Source organism: Hypanus sabinus, chromosome 19, assembly GCF_030144855.1.
Source record: "Hypanus sabinus isolate sHypSab1 chromosome 19, sHypSab1.hap1, whole genome shotgun sequence".
Lineage (NCBI taxonomy): Eukaryota > Metazoa > Chordata > Chondrichthyes > Myliobatiformes > Dasyatidae > Hypanus > Hypanus sabinus.
In genome coordinates, this window is record NC_082724.1 from 27,638,641 (window position 1) to 27,650,794 (window position 12,154).

Sequence of the window (12,154 nt, forward strand, 5' to 3'; positions counted from 1 at the left end):
TTGAAGGTTGTATAATATCACAGATGATTTCTTGAAGCATGATGTTATGACTGGATGACTAGGTATTGAGCAACACATTAGTGGCACTGAAGAAAAGATGAAAGGGTATTTGTGCATGCACATAAAATATCAAATTTTGTTTTTGATAATCAAGTACACATACTTAAGAGGATTAATCAGTTGTCATTAACCCATTATGATTGCCATTATATTTCGAAAGTCAATGTTTTAACATACACAAGTAGTTGAATAAAATATAAATGTATATATCACAATAAAGATGGTAACTACGTTTTGAAAGATGTACTTATTCGCTTTCTGATTAATTTGCATTGGTACCATCAAAAAATGTTTTTATAGGGAGTAATTCACTGAACACATCTAATTACTGCATTAAAATTATCTTCCTAATTGTTTGATTTTACAGAAGGTCATTTTGCTAGTGTTCTTCATTCTCCTGTGAAAAGTATTCTGCTGGGATTTTAGATGTTGTATGAGGACATCATTCTGAATGTGTGTGACTTAACTGACATAATTTTCATTGATTAATGAAAGCTTTACTAAAGGGTTACATGATTCTTAATTACTTCATGTTGGTTTTTTTAACCAATTAATTCAAAATTGTAACAGAATAAATGCAGAAAATAGCTATTTAAAATAACTCCTTTATAAATATTTTGCTTTTTGTTGTCCCTTTGTAAAAACAGATGCAGATTTATCTTTCAAATCCTGACAATGGTGACATGGACATGACATCCAGAAGAAATGGTGTTGCAGGAGCAATGGCGATATTCCTTCAGGTAAGATAAAGTAGGATGGTTTTGCTGCAGCACCCTGCAGAGTAATGTCTTGTCTACACAGCACTGAACTGTTTAAGCTTCTGTTTAAAATCAGCTTGTAATAAAGAATTTAATATGATAAGACAGTGTAATACAAACCGGAACAGAATCTGTAGCCTTTCTCGGAAGAGATCAAATTGTGAAATAAGAACACTGCAGTCATATATAATCAGTTTAAATATTTGTAATCTGCAGATTGAGTTTCTTAAAGTTTGAGTCAGACTTTTACAATGCTCTATCATCCATGATTTAAAATACACTGAATAAAAGTAAGTTGTCTGTAACCCTGATACGGTGCAATGCAATTTCAAACCTGCACTACAGACCAAACACCGTCTTGCAAGCCTCACATTGCAAATTCCTTAACTGCATTTTCAGACTGGTGCTAGGGCAACAGTTTTGTTATACTCATCCAAAGTTGCATTATGACAGCCATAATTGATTCAATTTTCACACCTTCAGGTTTTAGGAATGTTGTGACATCTAAGATCATCAAGTTTTGCTGTAGACCCAGAATAGCTGCAGTTCAATGTTAACACATTTTTCTTTTTCTTAAAGCTTACGCGAGTTCCTTCATTTAATGCCTGCTTTTGTGTTCCTTTATCAGTACACACCAGCATAAGGTAGTGATACTACTGGAAGCTCATTAATTCCAATCATTAACACTGTACTTAGAGTGAATGGGTTTTATGCTAGTATTATTTTTATTACTGCTGCACAAATGATTGCAATAAAACTACTGGATATACAAAATCTGAATCAGAATCAAGAACCAACAGTTTAAATATCCTACTTCTGAAAGGATTTTATTTGTTGAAACAGAATCAACAATGGAATTCTTTGTAAGTAAAAAAGCATAATTGTCTTTATCAAATTCTCTCTCCCTTCCCATCCCAATGCAGAAGGAATTTATCAGCTTAGTTAACTCTCCTTGTTTTCATTCATTTTCTACCTTGTCTATAATCATATGCTACTGAGACAACGGCCTCTGTGATTCTCTATTTACAAGTGTCTTCCTCGCTCTTCCTCTGGAAAATTAGTCTTTGGATTTCCAGCATCTGCAGATTCTCTTATGTTCAGTCTTTCATTTTTCCTGGTTTTCATGCCCATCATTCAGAGGTATGACCCTGCTGTTCCCTTGTGACATAGGATGTCATTTGGCCGATAGAGTCCATGGGGTTTGCCTTTTTATTTCTTTCGCACTTACTTCCTGATTGGGATGAATGGGATATACAGGCAGTCCCCGGGTTACGAATGAGTTCCATTCCTGTCTCTGTCTTTAAGTCGGATTTGTACATAAGTCGGAACAAGTACATCTGGTATTATTTAGCGTCAGTTAGTCAAAAGTTTGTCTTAGTATATAGTATATATTTTACCTTTCTATGCATATAAAACACTTAAGAAATGTATGTATTCCAATAATTAAACCACTGCGTTGCTTAGTAATAATTGTAGCTTTCATTGGGGCAGGGCCTTTCACATGCTCCATTATTCGCACTTTATCCTTTAAAATTGTTCTGATTGTTGACTGACTGTAGCCTAACACTTTTCCAATGACCGATGATGTTTCACCTCTTTCTGATCACTTTATTATTTCCACTTTATTTTCAATCGTGATCATTTCCCATCAATGGAACAGAGACTCTGCGGGTGGCAGGTTTCGCTGGGTCCTAAGGACCACCGCACTGAGTTCCCTGGGTCCTAAATTCCACCGCACTGATACAGGTTAAATGGGACAAGTGGGGGGTGCTGTGCTGGATTTGAGAATTCGATTCTCCACAATATTCCGCGTGGGAATTTAAACTGGAGGTGGCAGTGTTTTCTTTTATGAGGTCGAGTTGCAAGCTCGACATCAACCCGGCACAGATGGAGAGCGCGCTCGGGAGCGGTCTGTCACTGGATTGAACTCCGGAACCTCTGTTCTCGAGCCCGGCGCTGATCTCACTGTGCCACCAGCCGACTGGAAAGGGGGGGATGGGGTCAGGGAGAATCTTGCTAAGAACAATTTAAGCCAAATACAAAGTTACACACTCAACACAGTGTGAACGTCAATGACTTAAAATGATGGACAGCGTCGCGATCCAACAAAATGGCGGATGGCGTTCTCCTTCTGCAGTTCATAAGTACAAGTTGTTCGTAAGTCGGACGTTCGTAACTCGGGGGACTGCCTGTACCATCTTGATATTCCTCTCTAAAATTAATCTTTTGAGACTGCTTTGTTTTCTTTTCATTTTCTTGATTCCTTTAATAACTGTCCTTTTTAAAATTATTTATTCTGAATGTTTAATTCATGTTTTGACAATGTGGGCATTGTATAAAGAAGAAAATACAAATAAGTTTTTTGATTTCATTGCAGTAGCCCAAGGCTGACAGTTACGATTTTCCCTCTGCCTGTGTTTTCACGCCAAGAACTCTCTGTAACTTTGCTGGTATACTAGGAAAGCAGAGTGAAGTTTTCTTCTCACCATGTGTCAGGCTGGATTGGCTACCTATTACTGAATCCATCCAATGTGCACTGTGTTTAAATTAATGGATTTAAAATACTACCTCCATACTGCCAGATTACTATTCAGATTGTAAAGGTGAAAATTTGTCCCAATCAACCCAGCACATATTTACGAAGTTACAGTTAAATATCTGTAGTGTTTCTCAAAAAGTGCAAAGAGCACTTAAAGACATTCTTGTGTGTGTTCATTCTGCAGAAGATCTTCCTATGAGAGTGGAAAATTGCATGCATGCTATCTTAGAATGTGTACAGTTCTAGTCACCACACGACTGTAGTATTAGGAACAGTGCAGAAGAGATTTACTGGAATGTTGCCTGGTCTGGAGGGCTTCATTTATAAGGAGAGATTGAATAGTCTGGATTTATTCTTACTGCAGCACAGGAGATTGAATGATAATCTTATTGAAGTTTATAAAATTATGAGGGGCATAGATAGTGCTTTCCCTAGGGTGGGGGATATCTAAACCAGAGGGCATAGGTTTAAACGGAGAGTTTAGGTAGAAACCACCTTCCACCCCCACTATCCATTCCCCTGCCGCCATGTGATTTTCTAACATAACCTTTCAGCATTCTTCATTGGCAAGGAGGAGCAGCAGCACTCACTGGATGCCCCTCAAGAACATAGAACTGTATAGCACAGGAAGAGTCCTTTTGTCACCCAATTTCAATACTGAACATAATGCCAAAAAAAGCTAAATCTTTTTGGTGTGTACATTATTTATATCCCCCTTCTCCTTGTCGATTCACATGCTTATTCAATTGCCTCTTAAATGTCACGGTTGTATGTGCCTCCACCACTACTACTGGCAGTGCATTTCAAATATATACTCAGTCTGTGGAATATAAATTGGTCCACAAAGCTTCCTTTGATTTTTCCCTCTTACTTTAAATGCATGTCCTCACATATTTGACATTTCTACCCTGGAAAAGGAAAGATTCTGACTGTCCACTCTACATTTGCCTCTCATAGTTTTATTAACTTCTGTTAAGCCTCCCCTCCACATCTGAAGCTCCAGAGAAAATAACTAAAGTTTGTTCAAATTATCCTTAAAGGTCATTCCCTCTAATCTAGGTAACATCCTGGCAAACATCACCTGTAACCTGTCCAAAGCATCGGGATTACATCTTCCCTACAATGGGTGACCAAAACTGCACACAATAGTGTGCCAGTGATAGAGTGTGAAGTCTTTGACTTAAGCTTTGGTGTGAACAGGCGAAGGTGCAGCTCAGAAGATTTCAGTGTCAGGATGGAATGCTCCTCCTGACAGATGTAGGAATTCAGGATATCTGATGGTTTTCCTGGTGACTATATCTGCAGGAAGTACACCCAACTTTAGCGCCTGACTGACCGAGTCAAGGAGTTGGAGCTGGAGTTGTATGTGCTCAGGATCATTCAGGGGTCTGAAGTTCATATAGACAAGACTTTTGAGGAGGTGGTCATGCCCAGAGTAGAGCTTTCACACAGTAGGTGGGTGACCACCAGGAGAGGTAAGGGGATTAAGAAGTCAGTGCCGTGTTCCCCTGTGGCCATTCCTCAGCAGTGAGTACACCTCTTTGGATACTGCTTGGGGTTGGGAGAGGGGGAATGACTCATCAGATCACAGCAGTAGCAGCCAGGTTGACAATACTGTGGCCGGCTCTGAGGCTCAACAGGGAAGGGTAAAGTCGGGTAGTATGGTAGTTTAGGGGACTTGATAGTTGGGGGAATAGAAAGGAGATTCTTTGGTTGCAAAAGAGACAGTAGGATGGTGTATTGCCTCCCGACTGCAAGTCATTGGAGTGGCTGCAGGATATTCTCAAAGGGGAGGGGGAATAGCCTGAGGTTCTGGTGCATTTTGGCAGCAAAGGGGAAGGGGTCCTATACAGTCAGGAAAAAGGCTGAAGAGAAGGACGTCCAAGGTTGTAATGAGGCTAGTGCAGGTAGGAATAAGGCGATAACTTGGATGAATGAGTGCTGTGGAGATGGTGCAGGAGGCAGGGTTTCAAGCTCTTGGGTCATTAGAACCTTTTCAGGAGAAGAGGTGATCTGTACAAGAGGGACGGGTTGCATCTGAACTGGAGTAGGTCCTAGCCAGGAGGTTTGCAAATGCTCCTTCGGAGAGCTTAGACTAGTGTTTCAGGGGGCTGGGAACACCAGGACAGATCGGACCAGAAGGTAGATGTCAGGGGAGGTAGTGAAAGCCAAAATCGAAATAACAGGTATGATGGGTTGGATAGTTTGAAGTGTAAATATTTTAATGCTAGGTAAGGGTAATGAACTTAGATAGATCAGTACATGGAACTATGATGTAGCTATTACTGAAACTTGACTGAGACGGGTCAGGGATAGGTGATTAATGTACCAGGTTTGCAAAGTGTATCTAGGAAGGTTTCTTAAATCATTATGTGAATGGTCCAATGAGAGGAGGGGTTAAAATGAACTTGGTGTCAGGTAATGAGTCTGGCCAGCTGACTGATCTTTCAGTGGGTGAACAGTTAAGGAATAGTGACTACCAGATGTGGCAGATGGAGTTTTAACCCAGATAAATGTGAGGTGTTGCACCTCAGTAGCATAAATGCAAGGAGACGGTACACTATTAAGGGCAGGATCCTTAACAGTATTAAGGATCAGTGTTAAGAACAGTGTTCTTGAGCAGAGAGATCTGGGGATCCGGGTTCATAGCTCTTCAAATTGGCTACATGGGTTGATAAGATGGTTAAGAAGTTTTATGGAATGCTTGCTTTTAGTAATTGTGGCTTTGGTTTCAAAAGTCAGGCGGTTAGGTGGAAACTTTATAAAATCTTGGTTTGGCCATGTCTGGAGTATTGTGTACACTCTGGTCACCCCATTATAGGAATGATGTTGAGGGTGCAGAAGAGGTTTACCAGAATGCTGCCTGGCTAAGAGGGCATGTGCTATGATGAGAGGCTAAATAAACTCGAGTTGTTTTCTCTGGAGTGCCAGAGGCTGAAGGGAGTTCTGATAGAGGTTTACAAGATTATAAGAGGCATCGATAGAGTGGACAGAGTGTATCTGTTTCCCAAGGTTGAAATATCTAATAGCAGATAGCATGTATTGAAGGTAAGAGGGAGGTGAGGGGCAAATTTTTTACTCAGAGAGTGGTGGATATCTGGAATGCGCTACCTGGTACAGTGGTAGAAGCACGTACATTAGATGCTCTTAAGAGACATTTGGGTAGGCTCATGGATCTAAGGAAGATGGAAGAATATGGACATGCTGCTGGTAGGAGGGGTTTGTGTCTGGGTGTTTTTGATTTGCCTTTTAGCTGATTTGGCATAGCATTGTGGGCTGAATGGTCTGCTCCTGTGCTGTACTCTTCTATGTTTTCTAATACTTCAAGGGCAGCCTAACCAGTGTTTTATACGCTGAAGGTGCAACATAGCCTCCTGTCGCGTATATTTATTGCACTGACGAATGAAGACAAGCTTGCCATATGCCTTCTTTACCACCGCTTTCAGTGAACAATGGATTTGGGGCCCAACATCAATGGTGGTAAGGGTGCTGCATAAGAACGTAGGAACAAGAGTTGGCTACCTAGCCTGCTCTGTCATTCAGTACGATTACGTCTCCTCAGTGCTAATGACCAAGATTATCTGTGATACACAGTATTTTTAAAAAGTATAGTATTTCATGTTTGTGACCTGCAATATAAAAAATTAAATAATGATTGCCAGATATTCACCCAATCATGAAGGTAACGTGGATGCCAATTGCTTCATTTTGCACCTTAGTTAAAGGTTCTGAATTATTTTGTATAATGTATCTTCTATACAATATGTCATCCAATTTACAAAACCCACTGCAAGCTGGGCGATATGCCTTTTGAAAGGATTGTTCCATGCATGTCGAATTAAGCAAATTCTGACAGTTAATTGAACAGATGGAAATGTGCTTATCAATTTTAGGCTGCAGATGAGAAACACACTCTGTAGGTTTCCTGTTGACTTATTCCCAGCACTGCGTTTTTTAGTATTACAGCAATCCTGTGGTATTTCTTATAGTAAGGTTGATGTGATGTTTTGTATTTTAAAAAGTATTGTATCAAGTCTGTTATTGAAGAGGTGTTCACATTTAAGACTGCAAATGAAACTGTGGAAAGTATCTTTGGCCTTTCTTCAAAATGTAACTGTAATTCAGTATTTTTTCACAGCCAAACTGTGCAAATTTCAACTAAGGAAATATAGAAATATAGCTTCAATATTTTACTAGTTCAGGAAAATTTTTCTATGCAATGCACATTACTTGAATACAGATTTTCCGGATTCAAAAGTTCTGAAGAAAGCAATCCCATTTCACAAATGTAAAAATGACAAGAGGTGATATTAATCAGTGATGCAGGATGTAATCTCTATCTTTTTTGTACCATTACAACTTGCCAGGACTAGCAACACAGGGGCAGTCCATTTGTACTTTATACATCATTTTCTGTGATGCAAGAAGATTGTGCTTATATCTTGCATCACATGTTTGATCAAAGCAGCTTCTCCATTCCCAAGTCCATAGTTTCCTGAAAGTGATAAAGATGGATAGAGTGGTGAAGGACACATATGGCATATGCTTGCCTTCAGAGGTTGAACGTAGAATATAAGGGTTACCACATCATATTTCAACTTTTAAACAAATCGTTTAGTCCACATTGGAGTATTGTGCACAGTTCTGGGCACTGCTCTAGAGAAAGATCTGATTGCACTGGAGACTCTACAGAAAATTGACCAGGAGTTTGTCTGGACAGGAGGACTTTTGTCATGGGCAGTGATTGGATGAGCTGGACTTGCTTTTCCTGGAGTGAGGAATCTGAAGGGTGACATGAAGCTTAATGCTATCAAGACAGTGGAAATGTGAATTGACTTCTGCCAACAACACACTGCCTGCAACCCCTTGGAAATTAATGGTCAGACTGTGGCTAAGATTGAGTCATTCAAATTCCTGAGGACTACCATTACCAATACTTTAAAGTGGGACAAGCACATTATGCACATTACGAAGAAAGTCCAGTAGAGATTGTTCTTCCAATAGTTTAGGAACCTTAACATCTCAAGGTGTATCCTGATGAATTTTTACTCAGTCATTGTTGACAGTGTTGTGACCACCTATATCACTATTTTGTTTCACACCACCTCCTCCCTCTTTAAGTACACACAGCGGAGAAGAGCACTGGCTGTCAGCTACTGACATTAGAACATCTGTTCATCGCCAGAACAAAGAGCTGAAAATATTATTGCTGATTCCACTCGCCATAGTAGTTAAGTTTTTACCTAATTGCCATCAGGAAGACACGACACATCCATCACCATCTACACGTTATCTCCAAAGCTTATTTCCTGTAGCTGTACAGCTTATCAACAAAACTCACTCAGGTGTAATACCTTAACTGTCCCTGCACAATATATATTAAGTGGTCTTTCCTACTCTCTTTGTTCTGTTTATAATTATTTAATCTATTCATATAAGACCATAAGACACAGGAGTAGAATTAGGCCATTCAGCCCATCAAGTCTGCGCCACCATTCCATCATGGCTGATCCCAGATCCCACTCAATCTCATATACTTGCCTTCTCACCGTAACCTTTGATGCCCTGACTGATGAGGATACGATCAACTTCCGCCTTAAATATATGCACGGACTTGGCCTCCACAGCAGTCTCTGGCAGATTCACTACTCTCTGGCTAAAAAATTCCTTCTTACCTCTGTTCGAAAATTTTGCCACTCAATTTTGAGGCTGTGCCCTCTAGTTCAGGATACCCCCCCCCCCCCACCATGGGAAACGTCTTCTCCACCTCCATAGTATCTAGTCCTTTCAACATTCGATAGGTTTCAATGAGAACAGCCGCCCCCCCCCCCCCCCCCCACCGGCATACCACATACTTCTAAATTCCAGCGAGTACAAATCCAAAGCTGCCAAACATGCCTTGTATGTTAACCCCTTCATTCCTGGAATCATCTTCATCATGAACTTCCTCTGGACTCTCTCCAATGACAGCAGATTCGCTCTGAGATAAGGGGCCCAAAACTGTTGACAATACTCTAAGCGCAGCCTGACTAGTGTCTTATAAAGGCTTAGTATTAACTCTTGGCTTTTATATCTATTCCCCTTGAAATAAATGCCAACATTGCACTTTCCTTCTTTACCGCAGTCTCAACCTGTAAATTATCTTCCTGGGAATCTTGCTTGAGGACTCCTAAGTCCCTCTGTACCTCTGGTGTTTGAACCTTCTCCCCATTTAAATAATAGTCCACAGTTCTGTTCCTTTTGCCAAAATGCTTTATCATACAGTTTCCAACTCTGTATTTCATCTGCCACTTTTTTGCCCATTCTTCCAATTTGTCTAAGTCCTGCTGCAATCGCATTGCTTTTTCTACACTACCTCACCCCCACCACCTGTCTTTGTGTCATCCACAAACTTTACCGGAAAGCCATCAATTCCATTATCCAAATCACTGAGAAACAACGTGAAAAGCAGCAGTCCCAATACTGACCCATGAGAAACAACTTTAGTCACTGGCAGCTGACCAGAAAAAGCCCCTTTTATGCCACTCACTGCCTCCTGCCTGTCAGCCGTTCCTCTATCTATACTAGTATCTTTCCTGTGATGCTATAGGATTTTGTCTTGTTTAGCAGCCTCATGTGTGGCACCTTATTAAAAGTCTTCTAAACATCTAAGTAAATGACATCCACTGCCTCTCCTTTGTCAACCCTGATTATTAATTCTCCTCAAAGAACTCCCAGCAGATTTATCAGGCAAGATTTCCCTTTACAGAAATTATGCTGACTTTGCCTTATTTGTCATTAGTTTCCAGGTACCCCAAAACCTCATTCTTAATAATAGACTCCAACACTTTCCCAACTGAGGTTAGGCTAACTGGCCTAAAATATCCTTTCATTTGACTTCCTGCCTTCTTAAAGAGTGAGTGACATTTGCAATTTTCCATTCCCCTGGGACCATGCCAGAATCAAGTGATTCCTGATCGATCAAGACTGGTGCATCCATTATCTCTTCAGCAACCTCTCTCAGGACTCTGGAATGTAGTCCAAGTGGTCCAGGTGACTTATCCACCTTAAGACATTTCAGTCTGTCCAGCACTACTTCCTTTGTAACAGCAATGGCACTCACTCCTGCTCCCTGATGCTCACGGACCTCTGGAGCACTGCTAGTGTCTTCCACAGCAAAGACAGATGTGTTCACATTCACTTAAATTTAATTATTGATATTTGCTCATGTGGCTGTTCTGCTAATTATTGACTGCTCATGGCTGTTTGCACTATTGTCTTGTAAATTGCTGTTTGCTATTGTGTTGTCTGTTATGATACTGTCCAGTGTTCTTTGCTTGGCACCAAACCACAATCAATTCTGGTATGTTTCACAAATTGGCAATAAAGTGATTCCAATTCTGATAGGACTATGTAAGCTGGTGGGAGACATAATATAGGATAGATAGCAAAAAGTTTAACTCTTGTGGTTGACTTATAACTGCCTCCGAAATGGTCTTGAAAGCCCATAACTTTAAGAGGCAGTTAGGTTGGGGCAATAAATACTGGCCAAGGAATTTCAGCTCCTGCTCTCTGGCCTCTATGAATAGCCACACCAAAAGCTGATTATCTCCATATTTTTGTTTACAAAAGGAAAGTATAAAAGGTCCAATATTTAACTGATACCTTCTGATTGCTTGCTTCTTGTGCAAATTGTTAAACTGCCACCAAAGAAAGTATCCTATTAAGGCTTGGTATGGCAATTGCTCTGCATGTGACTGCGAGGAACTCCAAAGAGTTGTGGTCATAGTTCAGCACATCAAGGAAAACAGCCGGCATAATCAAGGACCCACCCACGCTAGACATTCTTGTTTCTTCCTTCCTTCGTTGGGCAGAGGTACGAAAGTCTGAAAGCACATGCCAACAGGCTCGAGGACAGCTGCTATTGCACTGTTATAAGACTATTAAATGATTACTTAGTAAGGTAAAATGGACTCTTCACCTCACAATCTACCTTGTTATGATCTACCACCTTATTGTTTACCCGCACTGTGCTTTCTCTGTTACACTTTATACTGCGTTCTGTCATTCTTTTACTTTGTTCTGCCTCAGTGCATTGTGCAAAGATTTGATCTGTATGAACAGAATTGAAGACAAGCTTTTCACTGTATTTCGATACAAGTCAAAAGAACAAACTAATACCAATTTATTGTGTAAAAAGCCCATATTGTGATATATTACAATACCTTACCATTTATTCATTGTTTCCTCCTCACCCTGGAATGCAAGGATAAATGTGAGTTATTTTCTCAGCGGCGAAAGGTTTCTCCCGAGCTCTTTTCAGTCGCTATTTCTTCTTTTCATTCATATGCTCTTTGTTTCGCTCAATGATAAGTGTTGTTTGATCGCATTGTGAAACACATCGCAATGCTTATCTGTTTTAAACGTGTAATAGATAACCTTTATTATTGCGCTTTCCTTGTTCATCCTTGATTTCTGGGAGTTATCTATACCTGAATATTGACCTTAATATTGAACAAAGCTGTCCTTTTAAGATGCACACAAGATGCCTGAAAGCCTTTCAACTATATAAGTCGCTCGAGGAAGAGGAGAAGATGCAAATGCTCACGGAAGAGTTAATCAAACCATGTCACTGCCAACCTTCTGAAATTCTGCGAGTGGGCAGTAGGAGTAAAGGTCACAAACTAGAAAATAGAATGAAATTGATCAGTACCAAGATGGAAGTGGAAAAGAAGACCCATGGCTGATATCAGGAGAGTTCATTTCCAATAAGAATCTGACAGGAATACAAATGAGTGTGTACTAAAGACTGCATAGA

The 12,154-nt window shown here is 40.3% G+C and overlaps 1 protein-coding gene across 6 annotated transcripts in view; it reads left to right on the plus strand.

Moving 5' to 3' along the window:
- Nucleotides 1-12,154, plus strand: part of LOC132377830 (receptor-type tyrosine-protein phosphatase gamma-like) — a 671,456-nt gene that overhangs the window by 373,446 nt on the left and 285,856 nt on the right. For all 6 annotated transcript variants that reach the window (XM_059944246.1, XM_059944241.1, XM_059944240.1 and 3 more), the window contains one exon: nt 708-800. In XM_059944246.1, the coding sequence (XP_059800229.1) occupies nt 708-800 (93 nt within the window). The remainder of the gene's footprint in view (nt 1-707; nt 801-12,154) is intronic.